Raw genomic sequence first — 21,509 nt, forward strand, 5'->3', positions numbered from 1 at the left:
CATGCAGAACTCCAAGAAAGGTTTTTTACCTTTTAAGTATGGAGTTGCTCTATCTAAGAAGCAGTGTCCTTCGACACCAAAGGATATAGAGAGCATGAAAGCAGTTCCTTATGCTTCAGCATGTGGAAGCTTAATGTATGCTATGTTATGTACGAGGCCTGACATCTGCTTTGCTGTAGGCATGGTTAGTAGATATCAGTCGAACCCACGTCAGGAACATTGGAGTGCAGTAAAAACTATACTCAAGTACCTGAGAAGGACTAAGGAGTATATGTTAATTTACAAGGCCTCAGATCTATTTCCTTTGGGATATACTGATTCAGATTTCCAATCAGATAGGGATAAGTGGAAATCAACCTCGGGATATGTTTTTACTTTGGGAGGTGGAGCCGTTATATGGAGGAGTGTAAAGCAGAAATGCATTGCAGACTCCACCATGGAGGCCGAGTACGTGGCGGCCTCTGAGGCTGCCAAGGAGGCTGTATGGTTCAGGAACTTCCTTTTGGACTTAGATGTGGTACCTAATTTGCCTAGGAGCTTGACGGTGTATTGTGATAACACTGGTGCTGTGGCAAATTCAAAGGAACCGCGAAACCACAAAGCGGCTAAACATATTGAACGTAAGTATCATCTCATACGAGGAATCGTAAAGCGAGGGGATATAGTTGTGGCTCACATATCATCAGAAGACAACCGAGCAGATCCTTTCACAAAGAGCTTGCCAACCAAGGTTTTTGACAAGCATGTGGAAGCGATAGGAGTCAGATGGATGGACACATAGATTTTTATGTAATAGTGGATTAAATAAACACTGATGTACACATAGAATATTTTGAGTATAAGTGGGAGATTGTTAGTGTATACTGAAAATATTTATTTGAAGTATGTACATTTATTTCTGGCCAGTTTATTTGAGAATCATTTGAATGTTTACATGTTGTCTAATATTATATATTGTGAACAATCTAGTATCAAATGGGATACAGAATATTAGATACGGTTATATAATATAATAAGGTTCACATCACAGGTGGTGTTGGACAATCCACTGGTATGACTGTAGTATTATTTAGATTAGTTAATATTGACTAATAAATAATACTAGTATACTTTGTGTATATTGAACAAGATCAAATTTAGAATTGTTCCCTTAATACTGATTAAGAAGGAGAACTAAGATTCTATGTTATTATTAATGCTTAGGTTCTTAATCCGGAAATAGTAATTGACACGTGTATATTATTTACATGCTTTGATTTATATATGAAATAATTCTTTTGAATTATATCATTATATTTTGGGTGATGGAATTATATACATGGTGGATATTATTTATTGAAGGAATCCATGTCCTGATAATATTCGGGTTAATGATGTCCCCTTGAAAGCTCAAAAAGATTTAATTATGTAAAACCCTGCAGGTGGAATTTATACTGGCATAATTAAATAAAGGTTGAGTGGATGATCAAGGATAAAAGATATTAATTAAATAAATTATCAGTAATTTATTTAATTAATGGACATATGATAATTTAAACATGGGGAATTTAATAAGCAAATAATATTGGAACCGAATTAATTAAATTACGGTATTAGGAAAGGTAGTGCAAATATTAATTCTTTAGTGGATTGAATTAATATTTAATTACATTGGGCTAGGCTCAAGATGTAATTAGAAGGCCCAACCTAATTATCCATGGTCCCTATTTTAGCCTATATATATTCTTATTCTCTTCTTGCTTGGGATTGTGTGAAAATATATTGTAGCCACCAAGGAGCAAGAAGAGAGGATAACTTGAGAAGACGGAGGCCACACTTCGCTCAAGGGAATTTGGGAATACAATAGAAGAGCGTGGAATCAACCATTAACAAGGTAATCCTCTTTTCGTAATCTTTATCGTAAAACGTAGTAACACCCTAAGTCCGTGGTTCCCAACAATAACAACTCCCACCAGCACGAGACATTATCTGGTAATAACTGTTGAACGCGTATGACGCATGTGAAAGGAATATGTCCTAAGTCCAATCATGTATTAGGATTTAGGAATAACTTTTATGTAATCTGTTTTGATTTCATTGATATTAAAAAGACTTGTTTTGTTTTTATTACGGGCTTTATCTATTTAAGTGTTTAAATAAGATATACCATAGTTTAGAGTAAAGCTTTTTATGGATTATGATGAGATCATAATAGTGAGACCTAAAAAGATGATAACTCTAAACTTAAATAGTTCCCGGTCATAGGATTACTAACTGGTAATTAACAATCCGCAAAGATCGGTACATACTATGCTTGCTTCATTATGAAGGATGTCTGTTCTCATAGACATTTGTGTGGTGACACTATAGCTAGTATGTAGGTGCTTATTATAGAATAAGTTCACTGAACATGACTCGCCCAGCTGAATAACTGATGGAGTTCACTCACGTGTCAGCAGTTGTTCGCTTAGTGATAGTTGTACAAGTATCCTTAGACTTGAGGTCATCATAGTCATCTTGTGTACACTGAACTATGCTTTGGTTTAGTTCTTAGTCTCCAGGGACAATTATTAGGGCTCTTCTGGGTATAGGAATTTGTACACGAAGATAGTGTATGATCAATAAAGGATCTACCCCTTCCAGTGAAGGAAGCGAATGTTCAAGGCTGATCCACTTATGCTAGTTCAGGAATCTCTGACCAGAGTGAATGAAATTAGAAAGGAGTTTCTAATTTGCATAGAACTACGCATAGTAAATGGTAAGCAAAGTGATTGAATTATATAGGCTTGACACGAGATCCATGCCTTGTATTTAATCGGGACATTGTAGGGTAGAAGGAGTTTATTGTACGGTAACTATTCACTGACAGGTTCTTGGTATTCTAAGCAGTGAATTCATATTATCCGGATAGTCGCGATATGTTGAGAAGCATCACTCACGATGTAGAATAAATGTGATTAATTAATTAATTATATTTAATAAATTAGAGAATTTATATAAATAATGATAAAATAGATTTATTATTATTTATTTCTACTACCAGCTTAATATTGAACCTACAGGGTCACACAATAAAAAGAGAATGATTTATTGGTGGAGGAATTAATTAATAATGGCTAATAATTATTTATTTGTGAAATAAATAATTAATTGGCAAATTCAATAATTGATTAAATGAGATTTAATTGATTATAAATTAATTAAGAAAAGTTCTTAATATTATTAATTAAGGATTTAATTTTTGGAAATTAAATCAAGAGAGAGAATTATTTCTAAAGTGTTTAGAAAAAGGATTAATAATTAAAAGGTGTTTTAATTATTAATGAGAATAATAAATGGGATAATAATAATAATATTTATGGGAAAATTTCAGCTGAAAATTTTGCCTATAAATACACTATTATAGACCCTATTTTATTCTAACCCAAGAAACCCAAAAGTTTCAGAAAACCAAATTCTCTCCACCTCCTCCTCCTCCTAAAAGTCGTTTTCTTGGTGGATACCGGTGGAGTGCTTCACACTTGAGGAGCAACTGCTAAGGATCTCTGATCGTTGTCTCCGAATTAATTTTAAAAGGTTAGATTCGATCCCTCGAATTTTTATTCACGATTTATATGCTTTTATTTGGATTTTGTGTGTGTAAAAGTGTTTTGCCATGCCCCGCTGCGTTAAAAATCCAACATTGGTATCAGAGCATAGGTTGTATGCATATAGATCTGTGGTAAAAAATTTCAGAATTTTATGTGCTTGTATGAATTAATTATGATTTTTACAAGTTATATTATGGATTAATTTTGTCTGATAAGAAATCGTTTCTCAGAATAATTTTGAATATTGATCTGGGTTCTACAAGTGTTGTAGATCGTCTGGTTATTTTTTTCATAATTTTAGGATGTATAGATTTTTTATTATGAATTTTTGAAGATCTTGCAATTAAATTCGTAATTAGATAAATCATATATATATTTATTATTTGTAAGTATATGCATCTGTGTGTCCCTGTTGAATGCACGGAATTAAAAGAAGGAGACAAAGCACATGTGATGTGCTGCGGTACAGAAAGACAGGTCTGACAGCACGGCGATCGAGGAAAAGGCGGCGACTGATAACAGGACAAAGGATCGCGCGTCGACCACGCGCGCGTGGGGCTCACGCGCTAGCGTGCCACGCGCGGCGCGTGGAAGACACGCGCTGGTGACGTTATGCTGACGTCATCAGATGACGTCATGCTGACGTCAGCATAGGGGGTAGGGGCGCGTGGGCGCGCGTGGGGGAGGTTTGACACGCGCCTGACAGCGCGTGTGCGCGTGGCGGCGCGTGGGACATCTTCTCGGGGCGCATGCGGGTGCGTGGAAGCTCAGAATGGGGTGATTTTGGTGCCGTTGGATTCGTCTTTTCGAGACGCTTCTAATGGTATATTATATGATATTTTATGAAATTGTTTCGAACTGTTTATAGCTAACAGAAGTGTTTTTAAGCTGTTTTTAACTGTTTAAATTGCTTTTAAATTCTTCATGTGATACATAGAGATGTATATTGCTTAGAACAATATGCTAGATGATGTAACATGCCTACCTTGATGTTTATTCATGTTGATATATGTGATATATGCTTAGTTTATCATGCGATGATAGATTTAGGTGAACTTAAATAAACATAAGGCGTTTGTTAGACAACCTAGTATAGTGAAATTGTTTCATAATCTTAAGAACAATATTATCAATACAATCATGAGATTCTTGTGTTTGTGAAACACGTAATTGAATGTGAATTTTCGATATGAGAGAAAGGATGATTCTGTCAACAACAGATTTCTATCTGTAAGAAAGGGTTATTAAGTGACGCCTCTTGACAATGCTCCACCCGATCTGGGAATCATCTGATTATTGATTATTGATTTGAAATATTTAATTTAAAAGGAAGAATTTCTTTATAATATGATTATGATTGTAACATAATATAATCCCTCTAAAATTAAATAATATCAAGTAGTAATTGGCCAATGATACAACGGGCTTGTGTCGGTCATAGCCTTCCAACATGATAGAAAAGTAGTTCTTATTTTTGAATCATTGTCGGTTCGTGCTACAGCCGAGGGCTTTGATTCGAAATAAGAAATACTTGTCTATTACATAGAGATGTGTACTTTGAATAAGAATCTAAAGGTCGGTACGTGCTACAGCCCTGGGCCTTTGGGGACTGATTCAACTGTACGGAATGTTGGGTTAGACTTGACTTAGAATATTGAGTTTGTCATGCTACAGCCGAGACTCAATTATTCAAGAGGCTAAAGTTTGATAAGGGAATAACATGAGATGTAATTGACAAGATTTTTCTGCCTATTGAACATTACATGGCGGTTCATGCTACAGCCGGGGTCGTGTAATGGAATGTAGGATCCCTATTCCCACTAGCTTTATGAATGCTTAATTTTTCATGTAGGGGTTGAATAAATTAGGAAAACTAGTGGGAGCCACTTATGAATAAAGACCCGATTCATATAGTGTTTTGAAATGAAATCAAATATTTGCTAAGTGTTGTTATGTGTTTATCATTTACAGATTTACTTTGTACGTTATGTCTTCTGCACTATCACTCAGGAGCATACTGGATGCTCACAAATTGACTGGTCCTAATTATGCTGACTGGCTTCGAAACTTGAGAATTGTTCTCAGGATTGAGAAGCTGGAATACGTGATTGACTCACCGAAGCCTACTGAACCTGCTAGTGATGCACATAATGATGAACATGTTGTGTATCGTAAGTGGATAGATGATGCAAATGTTGCTCAATGCATCATGCTAGCTTCCATGAACATTGAGCTACAGAAGCAACATGAGCATATGGATGCTTACACTATCCTCATGCATCTACAAGAGTTGTATGATGTGGCGGGGAGGACAGCTCGATATGAGATATCGAAGAAGCTGTTCGGTTGTAGGATGTCTGAGGGATCATCTGTGAATGACCATGTACTTAAGATGATCAATTTGATTGAACGTCTTGGACAACTTGGTTTTGCCATGGATGGGGAGTTGAGCCAAGACTTGGTCTTGCAATCGCTTCCGAGTTCGTTCTCGCAGTTTGTTGTGAACTTTCACATGAATAAGTTGGATGTCAGCCTGCCTGAACTCCACAACATGTTGAAGACTGCGGAATCGAATTTCCCCCCTAAGAAGAGTTCTGTTCTTCTAATTGGTGAAGGTTCCAATCCTAAGAAAAGGAAGAGGAACTCTTCCAAGAAGAAGAAAGTAGGTGAGAAAACGCCGGTTCCACCAAAAGCTGAAGACCCCGAGAGCAAAGTTGTTTGCTTTCACTGTAACAAGGTGGGGCACTGGAAGAGGAACTGCAAGGTTTACCTTGCAGAATTGAAGAAGAAGGGTAGTGAGACTACCGTTTCTGATTTAGGTATGTTCATGATAGAAGTGAATATGTCATTTCTACTTGGGTATTAGATACCGCCTGTGGTTCTCATATCTGCAATTTATTGCAGGGACCAAGGAGAAGTAGGACTCTTGAGGAAGAGGAGGTGATTCTACTGATGAAAATGGAGCAAGAGTTGCTGCTGAAGATGTAGAATCATTTCATTTACATAGGCCTACGGGCAAGACTATTGTTTGAAATAATTGTTATTTTGTTCCCTCGATTGTGAGGAATATTATTCCCATGTTAGACTTGGGTGGATTTTTCATTTATTATTGAGAATAGTGAATGTTATATTCTTAGAGATAATATTCTTTATGGACGTGGTACTTTAAATAATGGTCTGTATATATGTGACATAATTTACTTCAGATTGAACAAACTAATAAAAGAAAAGGGATGATGAAAATCTCACTTTATAGGGGCACTGCAGTCTCCATTTAGTAGACATGGAGAGAGGGCTGCAAATTTGCTAGGAATGGTACACACAGATGTATGTGGACCAATGTCTAAGCAAGCCATGGGTGGATTTCATACTTCATTACTTTCATAGATGATAGATCTGGATTCAGATATGTGTTTGATGAAACACAAGTCTGAGGCCTTTGAAAAGTTCAAAGAATATAAGTATGAAGTGGAGAAACAAACCAAACATAGTATTATAACTCTTCGATCAGATCGAGGTGGTGAATACTTTAACGGAGAGTTTCTAGATTATCTCAAAGTAAATGGTATAGTCTCCCAGTGGACTCCTCCAGATTGGTATCTGAAAGGAGAAATCGAACTTTGTTAGACATAGTTCGGTCCATGATGAGCTATGCAAATCTTCCAGTATTCCTATGGGGTTATGCATTGGAAACCTCAGCATATTTACTGAATAAGGTGCTTTCCAAATCTGTTCCTCAAACTTCGTATGAGATATGGAAAGAAAGGAAACCAAGTCTTAAACACGTTAAGATTTGGGGATGTCCAGCTTATGTCAAGTAAGTTGACCCAGATAAGCTAGAATATCGATCCGTAAAATGTAGTTTTGTGGGATATCCTAAAGAGATTTTAGGGTATTACTTTTACACCGATCATCGGGTGTTTGTCTCCAGACATGCTACCTTCTTGGAAAAGGAGTTTATCCTTGAAGGAAACAGTGGGAGCAAAATTGAACTTGATGAAGTTCAAGAAGCACAAACTACTACGGATCAAGTGGAAACACCTGTTCTGACTGAACAACCTTTTGTGGAACAGCCCATTCATAGGTCAGGGAGAGTGTCTCGCCAACCTGAGAGGTAATATGGCCTTGTCATTGAGAATGACAATGAGTTGTCGATCATTGATGATGACGACCCTGTGACCTATAATGAGGCTATGAGTAGTGTTGACTCAGAGAAATGGCATAGTGCCATGAAATCCAGAATGGAATCTATGTATACGGTATACAAAAGATAGATTATAGCAGATGGCCAGGTGGAGACCTATAAGGCCAGACTTTTGGGAAAAGGATTCAAACAAAGGCAATGGATTGACTTTGATGAAACTTTTACAAGTAGCCCTGTTAAAATCAGTTCGGATTTTGCTTGCGATTAATGTGGTTTAAAGCAAGCTTCTCGTAGATGGAACATCCGTTTTGATGAGACAATCAAAGAGTTTGATTTTATCAAAAACGTGGATGAACCATGCGTCTACAAAAGGGTTAGTGGGAGCGCGGTAACATTTCTTATATTGTATTGAATTAGAGTTGACACACACAACAATATAGCAGACCCACTCACAAAGCTACTTTTTGAAAGTCACTTTGATCGTCATAAAGATGAGATGGGTATTAGATACCAGAGTGATTGGCTTTAGTACAAGTGGGAGATTGAAAGGAATATGTCCTAAGTCCAATCATGTATTAGGATTTAGGAATAACTTTTATGTAATCTGTTTTGATTTCATTGATATTAATAAAGACTTGTTTTATTTTTATTACGGGCTTTATCTATTTAAGTGTTTAAATAAGATATACCATAGTTTAGAGTAAAGCTTTTTATGGATTATGATGAGATCATAATAGTGAGACCTAAAAAGATGATAACTCTAAACTTAAATAGTTCCTGGTCATAGGATTACTAACTGGTAATTAACAATCCGCAAAGATCGGTACATACTATGCTTGCTTCATTATGAAGGATGTCTGTTCTCATAGACATTTGTGTGGTGACACTATAGCTAGTATGTAGGTGCTTATTATAGAATAAGTTCACTGAACATGACTCGCCCAGCTGAATAACTGATGGAGTTCACTCACGTGTCAGCAGTTGTTCGCTTAGTGATAGTTGTACAAGTATCCTTAGACTTGAGGTCATCATAGTCATCTTGTGTACACTGAACTATGCTTTGGTTTAGTTCTTAGTCTCCAGGGACAATTATTAGGGCTCTTCTGGGTATAGGAATTTGTACACGAAGATAGTGTATGATCAATAAAGGATCTACCTCTTCCAGTGAAGGAAGCGAATGTTCAAGGCTGATCCACTTATGCTAGTTCAGGAATCTCTGGCCAGAGTGAATGAAATTAGAAAAGAGTTTCTAATTTGCATAGAACTACGTATAGTAAATGATAAGCAAAGTGATTGAATTAGATAGGCTTGACACGAGATCCATGCCTTGTATTTAATCGGGACATTGTAGGGTAGAAGGAGTTTATTGTACGGTAACTATTCACTGACAGGTTCTTGGTATTCTAAGCAGTGAATTCATATTATCCGGATAGTCGCGATATGTTGAGAAGCATCACTCACGATGTAGAATAAATGTGATTAATTAATTAATCATATTTAATAAATTAGAGAATTTATATAAATAATGATAAAATAGTTTTATTATTATTTATTTCTACTACCGGCTTAATATTGAACCTACAGGGTCACACCATAAAAAGAGAATGATTTATTGGTGGAGGAATTAATTAATAATGGCTAATAATTATTTATTTGTGAAATAAATAATTAATTGGCAAATTCAATAATTGATTAAATGAGATTTAATTGATTATAAATTAATTAAGAAAAGTTCTTAATATTATTAATTAAGGATTTAATTTTTGGAAATTAAATCAAGAGAGAGAATTATTTCTAAAGTGTTTAGAAAAAGGATTAATAATTAAAAGGTGTTTTAATTATTAATGAGAATAATAAATGGGATAATAATAATATGCTTTATTCAAATCATATATGCTTTTATTTGGATTTTGTGTGTGTAAAAGTGTTTTGCCATGCCCCGCTGCGTTAAAAATCCAACAGCATGGGCCTCCAGAGTATCCGGGTGAAAACATGTTTCACCTGACTGGATTGGCTTACAATCAGCCCCGCCTTCACCGCAAGCATAATCAAGTGCACTTTGTAGTTTCTCCTGCCCTGCCTCCACATTAGCTACACACCAAGTCTCTCTGTTTGTACTTGCAACCTTATTCACTCGCGGTGATGCTACTGGCACCTTTGCTTTACTTTTGTTTGTCGGATTTGACATTGTAACATTCAATGCATCTATTGACAGTGGAATTTCGTAAACTTTCTGCGTGTTTGGATAAAAGAGTCCATAACTTCTTTCGGAAACAGGTCCACTTTTTTTATTTTCGTTGAACAGGGCAAATAAAAAGACGCTGAGTGTATAGTTAGGCCTCAAGGGAGTACCACCGCCAGTGAGTACTCTGTGCACAAGGTTCCCATTATAAGCTGCTGCATCGGCAGCTCCAGCACCATATTCCGTATCACCGCCTGCAGAAGGCCAGCCAGTCTCGGAAACAACAACTTTAATATTACTAAAATTCAACGCATCAAGAGCTGCAAAAATAGCGTCGAGTTGGGCTTCAAAAAGGCTTATATAAACATTCCCATTGCCAGAGTCTTTCACGCCTTCATTAGGACGAAGCAAAACATAATCTAAAGAAATCGTGTCAGTATTGGCCTCATAAGCCAGGATGATCAATATTCTGAAGATACAAAGGATGCATATTTTTTATGTTGTTCTAATTCTGATTTTAACTGTCTGAATCTAATGAATCTGAAGAATTCTCATGTGTACGTGTATGTTGAGTACTATCATTAGCAACAACGTGAACATATGAAGTGTTTTTCCTCATAGTTTCGCAAGCAATCAATCACAAATCACAAAACTCAGGTACTAATCTCAAACTACAATGAGTAAAATTTTACAAATCGAAATGAAGTAAACAAGCAATGAGTGATAAGTCTTACAATGAAGACGAATGAATAAGCCGAAGAAATTCCGGAATTCGCCAAGAAACGAGAAGAATTAGTTGAAGAACACGTACAAGAACGAAACCCTAGGAATCGTCATCAAAATCGCATAATACAACTGCATTAAATCTTTAGAACTCGTCATCGAGTTGATATTTTGTAAGTGTTTATCCTGATTCTATGATTTTCTTGTTGAATTAAGTGCGGAAAACTAACAATTCTAGATCGAATTGCTCTGATACCATATAGAGTTATGAACAAGAAGAACAGAAATGCAGTAAAATGAAAAGTAGTATATTAGCTTGAGAGTTGGTTTACAGAGATGAGAAATTATTTATAGTACAATGCTAGTAACTGAATTCTGTTACACATAAGGCCTTGTTTGGCTAAATGTTACAACTAGTTTGCTCTTTACATTTGGCTTTACTATAACATGAAATGTAGATCCAATGCTTGACTCCTTGATGTAGTCATTAGAAGGCAATTGATCAAAACGTAATTACATGCTTGTCGGGGATTTTTTTTTATTATGGCAAGTAAAATCATGGTTACTAAATATGACGATTTTTTTAAAATTGTCCATGAGTCAAGTAAAAATTGTCAACAAATTATGTGATTAAGAAATTCTCTATAAATCACAAATTGGTATATGATTAGTTTTAATTTTCAAAATCTGCAATAATTAGTAAAAAGTCAAAAATCATCCATAAAATATTTGATTAAAAATTTCTCAATAAATTGAAAAAATAATTTTCCTTTTGAGTTCAAAAATAAATTCTCAATAAATCACAAATCGGTAACTTAGACAATTAGCATATTAAATTTGATTCTCGAAATTTGTAATCACGAGAAAATTGATACTCACTCCATTCCATTTTAGTTGTCACATTTTTTTTGGTCGGTTTGTCACATTTCCTTTTATATAAATCAAATTTACCAATTTTTTGACCGAAATTAAACATTACTCTTATATTATTTCAAAAAACTAAAAACTATATATTAAAAGTAGATTAAATCTACTTTCCGATATTTCTGGTGATATAATTTTTTTATTTTGTCCATTTATAAAATATTAATAAATTTCAGTTAAATTTTAGTCTATTTGACCGGATCAAATTAAAACGTGATAATTAAAATAGGATGGAGGGAATATTTTGTTTTTTGATAAAGGTATGGAGGGAGTATTAAAATATCTGATTTGTATTAATTTTCAATTAACCAAATTCTGAGAACAATCTTGAGAATTTACCAAAAATACCAATTTTTCTAAGTTTTTTTGCGATTTTACTATCGTCTGATTTTTTTTGCAAAAATACGAAATACACCAAAATCAACCAGGTATAAACAGAGTTGCATGTAATTGCAGAAACTCGTAAAAACTTGCATGCAGTTGATTACAGTTACCAAAAACCGTATTTTTGCAAATTACTTTGGAAAAATAAAATTTTTGCAAATTAAAAAATATTTTTGCAAATATTTTAGAAAAATGATAATATTTTTGTAAAAATATTTTTAGATTTTGATATTTTTCAAAAAAAGACCAAGAACCTTTTGTGACGAAATTATCTTTTACGTTTCTATTGACCGCCGAAATTAAATAAAAATAAAAACAATAATGAGGAGTTTTTCTTTTAAAACGCCACGCGTCACGGAAGCTAAGACTAGTTTTGTAGTTTGTGTTGAAAAGAAGATGTAGACATCTTTATGTTGAGAAAACCGTTGTTGATATATTTCGACTTTATAAGACAGAGAGCAGATGGCTAATTATTTTGTCAGACTTCTAGAAAAAACCATGCACCTTTACCTGATTCTCTGATTCATATTCTCTTCATTTTATACTCCCTCCGTCAATTCAATCTAAGTAACTTTACCTTTTTACGCGTATTCTTTATCTTTTTACGTGTATTGTGTAATTTAAACTGCCTAAAAATCATAGGTTCATATATTTTTTTTAAAATTTATTTTTCTTGAATTAAAATTTAATATGTATAATTTTATTTAGAAAAAAATAATTAAAAAATAATTTATTAAACTAATCATTTTATTCATCTTAAAATACACATAAAAATTAAAAAAAAACTAATTAGAAATAATAAAACCAGATTGATTAACTTTCAAGAGAAAAATAAAATGAAATTGATTGGTCATCCTCTAGCCGGTGGGGTTTGTCCAGTATATCATCATAGTGAATCTGCAGCCATTATGTTATTATCTTGGGAGACATAATTATAAATTATTATTCTCAATTATTATTTCTTTTAACAGCTGAGATAACCTAAATATAAGTAATTCTGAATTCTGATTTAACATGAATTATGATAATTTATGTCAACGAAAGTGATCTAATAATCCAAGATTTGTAAATGGGTTTGAGACAAAATATGAGTAGGATATTTTCAACGTTTCTTCCCCCACATCCAAGTCAAAAATTGACACTTTCAACAGTTTCATTTATCTACCCGTTCTTTTCTAGCCAACAGAGTACTGGTATATCCTGTTTTTATGGTAGGGGCTGCGGTAGAAAAACAAATTTTTTGGGAAAATGAAGAGCAACTCTGATAAATTCTTAATTTTTTATTAAAAATATATACTCAAGTGTCTCTTAATGTTTTAAGATATTAAATTTACACATCATGTCCAACAACATCTCTATTTATATCTTTTAAGTTAAATTTTATTAAAAAATATACTTAAAAGAAATGGGAAATTGATTCATAATTGAAAGAAATTTATTTATATAATAAAAAAATTAAATAGAGAGAGGAGAGAGACTCTTAAATATAGAGAGTAAATGATGCCTCTTAAAATTTTGAGAAGGGCTAGCAAATAATCGGTAACTCGTTTAGGAGTTTTATTTGGAGATGCTCTAAGGCCATCTCTAACACTTATGATCCAAAAATTCAAATTTGGATCACCTATTGATGTAAATACTTATCCAAATTTTTGACCAACTCCAACATTGTGATCGAAATATTTGGTCCAAATTACTTTTTACATATAATAATAAATAAATATCGTATTAAGCAATTATATCTTAAATTTATCATTTAGTTTGTTAGGTCACACAACACTGTGGAAGGGGGTTGAATACAGTGTTTACACAATCAAATCGATTTAACACAGATATGTAACAAAGATCAAGTATATTGAATAAACTCTGTTACAATAAGAACTGTTGTTCTCTCTCAGTGATGAACAAACATCACTAAGAGCCGCTAGGTTACAATGTATGATCTTCTCGATAATGATAACACATATGTGTAAACCTAAGCTGTATTTATATACTACACAGTTACAAGATAACTTCTAATTGATATGGAATATAATTCTGTCTTCTAAAATATATCAATCAGATATCTTATACAATTCTTTTAGTCCTCTAACTTTTTCCATGCATATCTTCCTTTGTTTTAGTCTCGATCTTCTACTGTTAATCAGCATCATTCCTTAACTGTAAGTCCTCCCGTACTTAAGTTCTGATATGACCTTAAGTCATGATATCCTTAAGTCCTGACTTCTAGTAAGTCCTGATTCCAGTAATAACTGATATTTCCTGTTTGTTAAGATCTGAAAACTAAACATTAAACATATTAGACATGACATCTCAAATATATCTAACAATCTCCCACAACTTGTAAATTATGCAAAAATATACAAGTTAATAGATTTGATGATGTCAAAAACATTTAAGTTCAAATGCATTAAGAGTTTAATAAGACTATCAATTACAACTTACAGAACATCCAACTTTACCAACATCACCGGATCAATCTGAATCCATAATAATTCTTAACAAAATCTTTTACCAGCTTTTCTTCAGCTTTTCCCAGAACTTCAACTAATTGTGCTTTGACCTGCATCAGTTCTTCATCTTTACTGTCACCAATTTGATAAATGATTGTTCTGAGAGCTTGAATTGATGTTCTTTCAAGTCCATCACCAAGTCTGATAACTTTAGGATGTGAAGAGTTTTCATTATAACATAAGCATCTTCCTTTTAAAATAACTTCCACCTTAGCAGATTTCTTCAGCATAGGAATTTCTCTTTCATCATTTTCAGTAATCATTAGACTGTAATGAGAAGTCTTTGTACCAGAGATTATGAATAGATCTTTTATAGCCTTCAAAATGTATTATGACCATCTTCTTATAATATCAGATTTTACTTCCAAAAGATAGTGAATATGTTGAAGCTCTCTGACAAACTTCTTTAGTACATCAGTATCAGCTAGTCTGTAAGTCATTCCATTATTGAGAAATAAGATCAATTTCTCTTTCAGATCATCCTTATCATGAGCATCTATCACAATTTGAGCAGACAACACCTTGTCAAGGTGCTTTTGTTTGATTTGTTCATATGGTTTGTGTTAGTGTAGGTGCCCTAGAGGCAATACATTATTCTTTTAAATCTTTATGTCAGTTGATCATTCAATAAATGTATTTATTATAACCTTAATTACTGCGATATTTTGTTAGCATAATAAATGTCCTTAGAATCATGATACAAATTGTATAGTTTAAGTACATGACTTGAACTTGAGATTATATAATATATCATATTCTTAAAGGTCCCTAGTCAAGTATTATTATATAGGACAATAATAATACATAGATAGACTAATGTGTTATTTGACAAGATAACCACATCTCATTGGTTATAAGTATGGGGATACTAAAGTCAATACATAGGTACATGTGAGAGTACATGGTACTGGACAGACCCACAGTGAGATTCTTCATGTTTAATAAAGTCATAAGAAAGACTCACAGTGATAATGGTGTAATGATCCTTTGACTTGAAATCATTATATTTCCATACGAGGATTAATATACTTTGACTACATTAAAAGTTACTTTTGATCGGGTGATGATAAAAGTGGACATCGGGTATATCATGAGTCGTATGAGAAATATGAATGATAGATAAAGAATTTAACCCTCCTATAATTAGGAGAGATATTATTGGGCTCTTGATTGAGTGAGATTATAAAAGCATGGCCATGCTCAAATAATGATTTGTCTTGATAGTCTACTCATGGATCAAGTAAACCCGAATTAAATGTTGAAGAGGATGACTAAATACATGCCTCGAGTTTAATCTATAATATGTATGGTTAAAGGGATTATATTACACGAAAAACATTAATCATGAAAGGTTTTATCTAATCACGATTTAATTATTGTTTAATAGGGAAAACAATGATGTATTACTAGATACCGCTTATTGTTTATAATTTTATTAGAGAATAAAATTATTTCCAATTAAATAATAGCCTATAGGGTCGCACAAATAGAGCACTTAATGGAATAGTTAATTTAAATTATGGAATTAAATTAATTGATGATTATTCGAATTTTATTATAATTAAGTAAGACTTAATTGAGATAATATAAATTCGAATTAAAAGGAATGTTTTTGCCCATAATAATTAAGTATGACTTAGTTATTAATTAAATAATAGAAATTCGTTTTATTATTTAATCCAATACCTACTAGGGTTGGGCTTTGCTGTTATGGGCCTTTTTAATCAGCCATTATAAATAGATAATGATAGGTTAAAGAGTGTATACGTTTTTGAGAAAAACCCTAGCAGCAAAGAGAGGCATAGACAATTCAGATCGTCAAGAAGGAGGCTAGTACATCCATTTCGTAGTCAAGTTCGTGAGACGTTCTTGAAGGTGGTCGTGTGGATACCATAGAGGTGTTTCTCCGAGAGGTAGACACAAAGCGTGATAGCTAGGATCTCCGTTGAGTTCGTGAAAGTTAAGCTCTTGAAAGGTATGATTCGTTATCTCCATAATCTGCCCATAATTATACATGGATTCTGTTTTTGGGTTTCGAAATTTTGTTTTATTTACGTTTATCCGCTGCATTTTATGCCTTCGGAACCCAACAGTTTGTCTGTCAACATGAAAGGATCTCTTAGAGTAACCTCTACTCCTGTTTATATCTTTTTTTCATCAGAACCTAATCCAGCTCTATCTCTAGGTTGCTTGGCTCTCAACCCAAATGTAGCGAGTTGATTAATCATAAGATTGGACTTTGGTTCAACCGGAGTAGATTTCTTCCATAACAGCTTCTTTTTATCAGCAATTGTCATCTTTTTCAAATCAACTTGAGAATTGTCAGTAGTTGATGTCTTGATAGCTTAATCAGAATTTGTTGTTTCTTCTGTAGATTGTTGTCCTTCATTCTGAACAACTTGAGCAGTGTCAGAGGTTGTTTTAGATTCTTCAGTTATCTTTCTTCTTTTCAGAATTTGAACAGTTTCATCTTCAACAAGATTATCATCAGTATCTTGAACCATTTTGCACACTGGTTTCATTAGCACTTGAGGAATTTTCATCTCCAGTGGCTTGGTTGGTTCATCAACTTTTCTTTTTCCCTTTGACTTTGGGATCACTCTCAGTCTGTGATCTAGTCTTGAACTTTGAAGTCTCAGAATTTGACTTTTCCTTGATCACAATGCCTTTTTCTTTAGGTCTTGGAGGTTTCTTTGCATCAGAAGCTTTAGACTTTAGATTTGTCTTCTCAGTTGCAAATCTAGCTTCTTACTCATTGAGAGTTTCCAAATCCATTCCTGGATTGTGCTTCAAGAATAATCTTCTAGCTATCTCCTCATCAAGTGTCCGGATCTTAGGATCTTTGTAATAGACAATAGTCTGCTTCCCCTTGTACTTTAGAGTTTGCATGAACTTCTGTATGTCTTGACTTCCACCTTAAATCAGAACATCAGGCTTTGTCATCAGACTTTGCTTATCAGAACTTGACTTCAGACTTTTAGCATTCACAACATCAGAACTTGACTTGTTCTGTGTAGAAGATTTTCCTTCAACTTTTCCTTGTTGACCTCTGCTCTTATCAGAGTTTCCCTGGTCATCACCTTTGTCATCCTTCTTCTTCAGTATTTGAGTAGGTGAGCATTTGGACTTAACTACCTTCTCCCCCTTTTTGGCATCATCAGGAAGTAAGAGAGAGAGAGAAGAAGTTCAACTGAAGATTGGATTTCATCCAATTGAGCTTTCTGAGAAGCTTGATTTTCTAGGACCTCGGTAATTTGGGCCTGTTGCTTCTTTTGAACCTTCTCAATGGCTTCAATTTTCTCAAGAGTAGGTCTGATATATCTTGTCTTATCAAGGTTGATCTGTAGATCTAGCTATCAGCTTGTTCCTTGAGTGTATCAACCTTAGCATGAGTAATAGAATGTAGACCATGAAGACTTCTTGTACTCATAGCTGTAACCTTGAGTTGAGTCTTGAAATCAGAATTTGACAATAACTCATCAGCTTTTGATACATGCTCTGTCAGAATTTGGGTGCTTGGAATAAAATCTGATTCATTCCACTTCTTGGTCCACTCAACTCCCCTGTGAGTTTCTTCCCAAGGTACAGGAGAATCCTGTTCAACAAATTTCTTCACCAAAGCTTCCTTGCCCAGAATGGGAACTCGAGTTTCAACAGAAATACTGTCTCCAGAACTTGAAGAAGATTCATTATGTTCTGACAGAACAATAGTGTGTGAAGCAACTGGAGATTCAGGAATAACATCATCTAAATTCTAAGCATCAGAATTTATCTCCAGAGCAGTAGATGGTATCTCAGCATCTAAGATTGGATAGTTGACTGTAGATGGCTGAGCTTCAGTAAATGGAGCTTCCAGATAAAGAACTTTAGGTATATTCAAATTATGAATATCTATTTCAGAATTTATAGTTTGTTCTTCAGCATCATCTGTAGCTTCAATAGGAGAGACATGAGGTGTAACCACTATTTCTGGAACAGTGTCTTTTGCTTGAGGTGGGGATGGCAAAACTTCAATTACAACGGGTTCTGATGAGATCAAAGATTCCTGATCCCCTTCCTCAGCTTCTGCAGTATCTTCAGATGGAGATTTAGCATTATACCTCTTTGCCCTCATTTTCTTTAATCTCCTTTCCAATGAAGGAGCTGTTGCAACATCAGTACTTAGAGATTTCCTTTTCAAAGTAACATAACTTTGAGCTGCAGTTTCTTTCTGAGAAGTAACATTCTCAGCTTCACCTATCACAGGTTCTGATGCAGGAACCTGTGCTTCAAATATTTCTCAAAACATCACAATTTATTATCGACCATTATTTTAATCTAAACATTCATCAAGAGATATAGTGCAAATAGATGAAGTAAAAATTAACAAACCGTAACAAGAATATTCACATCACATAATATGAGAGAAACAGAGACTAGATCTTGCAAGCAAAGGGAATTTCATTAATATATCAAACGATTACATGTCATGAAATTTAAAGATTACATGCAAAAATTACAAGATATCCTAGTCTAGGTCCTCCTGCTGCTGAAAAACAGCACAACAAGACGGATAATCCGTTCTTGCTGAAGAAGAGCCTCCCTCCGCACTTCTTCTAATTGATCAAGATGGAGTTGGTAGTCCATCTCAAAGAACAAGAGGTCTGAGTGAACCACTTGTGGAACAGATTTCCAGATTTCTTCAGGAATGGCAGTGATGTGCCATTCATGTACCCAGTCCTCACAACTAAGCTCGATATTGAAAGTTTCGTAGTTCATAAACATGTTGAAAAGAACCATTTTTATGTTTATGAAAAAAGTATGAGTTTGTGTGAGAAGATGATTTGGATGAGATGAATTGTCGATTTAAATAGCCAACAGAATACCAAGGGACTCGAGGATTGTTTAAGGATTAATAGTAGAAATAATGATGCCTCGTCTCCCTAGACTGATGTGTAATAATAACAGTCAGTAAAAAGTTAAAACAAGAGTTAATGGGCACGGGAAATAAGTAACAATTACTGTGCACATGTTGTTTTTCAAAATAAACACGGTTACCACTAACCCTTAATGATTATGACTATTTTTCATCTCACCTAAATATATTCTGATTAAATATGACCATTTCAGTTTTTACCACAAATAAGTAAACAAATAATGCCACGTAAGCATCAGGGTTTCCATCAGGATTTACATCAGAAATTGACTATTATCAGAACTTAATGGTCATCAGAATATGGCTTCTGAACTCGAAAAGTAAATGTTTGTATCTGTGATTCTTCATACAAATACTGACTTGTTTTCTTCAGAGTTTAATCATCAGAACTTCCATCAAAACTTGTCCTCAGAATTTATGCAAATGACACGTAACTGTTTATCTAAAACAACTTGATCACCACAGTAATTTTCATCATTCATATGGAGTGAGAGTGTGTGCATTTAGCAGAATATCAGATAAAGATTAAAGTCTGATAAACTTCAGTACATCTTAGAAATAAGGCATAACTAAGAAAAGTGCTTAAAATCTGTCATCAATCAAAAGTCTACTATAGAACAAATTTATGCAAGTGTCCACCTCAACTGTTTGTGCTCATTTTATACATCTTTTGAAATTCCTTTTTACAATGGCTTCTCAGTGTAAGTGAGTCACGACTGCTTATCAGAATTTATGCTGTTGTCAAAGTATTTCTCCAGTAATCAGAGAATATGAAAAGTCACCAAGAAAAATTTATTTGCTTTTCTAATGCATATTACTTAATACCAGCAATGCACTTGGGTCTTCCCTTCCACATATTTACTCTAGATCTCAAGGAGTACCTGACATTTATTTTCTTTTCTTTTCTTTTCTTTTCTTTTGATAAGTGAGGCTTATCAGCATTTAGTTCATCCTTAAGATTTACTGACATCAGAATTTGACAGATAAGAAGCAAGAATCTAGTTTGTGACTTAGTAATAAGATACACAAAGTAAATTTGACTAAGCTCTAAATCAGAATTTGCTTGTGTTAGTGAGTTTCCACATAAACAACTAATTCAACCATGGGATTTTTAGTATGTTAAAGACTACTAGGTTAGCATCTAGCACATGTATCCTCATTGGATTGAATAGTCACAAAACATCCAAATCACTATCAGAGTTTAAAGAGTCACATCAGATAACAATCAGTATTTAATATATTAACAATTTAAGCACAGATCACATAGAGATAATACAATCTATAAACACTGATCATAAAGTCTGATGCATGAGAATAAAAACTAAGCAGATTTTAAGAAAGAACCTGAAACCATTCCAAGTTCATTTACCAATCTTATAAAAGTAGCTTCACATAGTAGTTTTGTGAAGATATCTGCTAGCTGTTGATCTGTTGGAACAAAATGCAATTCCACTGTACCTTCATCCACATGTTCCCTTATGAAATGGTACCTAATGCTGATGTACTTTATCATTGAGTGTTGGACTGGATTACCTGTCATAGCAATAGTACTTTGATTATCACAGTAAATAGGGATTTTAGAAAATTCTAACCCATAATCCAGTAACTGATTCTTCATCCAAAGAATCTGTGCACAACAGCTTCCTGTAGCAATATATTCTGCTTCTGCAGTTGATGTGGAAATTGACTTCTGTTTCTTGCTAAACCAAGAAACCAATCTGCCTCCAAGAAATTGGCAGCTTCCACTTGTGCTTTTCCTGTCTATTTTGCATCCTATAAAATCTGCATCTGAGTAACCTATTAGCTTAAAATCTGATTCTCTAGGATACCACAATCCTAGATCAGCTGTACCCTTGAGATACTTGAAAATTCTTTTCACAGCTATTAGATGAGGTTCTCTTGGATCAGCCTGAAATCTTGCACAAAGACAGGTAGCATACATGATATCTGGTCTACTTGCAGTTAAATAGACTAAAGAACCAATCATACCTCTATAGTTAGTAATATCTACTGATGAACCAGTATCTTTACCTAACTTGGTTGCAGTGGCTATGGGAGTTGAAGCAGTAGAACTGTCTTGCATTCTAAATTTCTTGAGTAGATTTCTGGTGTACTTGGATTGACTGATGAAAGTACCATCTTCAGTTTGTTTGACTTG

General features: G+C 34.1%; 1 protein-coding gene across 1 annotated transcript; it reads right to left on the minus strand.

Annotated features, from left to right (window-relative positions):
- Nucleotides 1-1,917: 1,917 nt before the first annotated feature.
- LOC141679798 (glucan endo-1,3-beta-glucosidase 12-like) lies at nt 1,918-10,777 on the minus strand. The gene is made up of 3 exons (XM_074486192.1): nt 10,707-10,777; nt 9,679-10,364; nt 1,918-2,000 (listed from the first exon to the last, which is right to left on the minus strand). Exons 1-3 carry the CDS (start codon nt 10,775-10,777, stop codon nt 1,918-1,920), a joined length of 840 nt encoding a protein of 279 aa, XP_074342293.1.
- Between the last annotated feature and the right edge of the window lie 10,732 nt (nt 10,778-21,509).

The sequence above is a fragment of the Apium graveolens genome, chromosome 8, assembly GCF_009905375.1.
Source record: "Apium graveolens cultivar Ventura chromosome 8, ASM990537v1, whole genome shotgun sequence".
NCBI classification, from domain to species: domain Eukaryota; kingdom Viridiplantae; phylum Streptophyta; class Magnoliopsida; order Apiales; family Apiaceae; genus Apium; species Apium graveolens.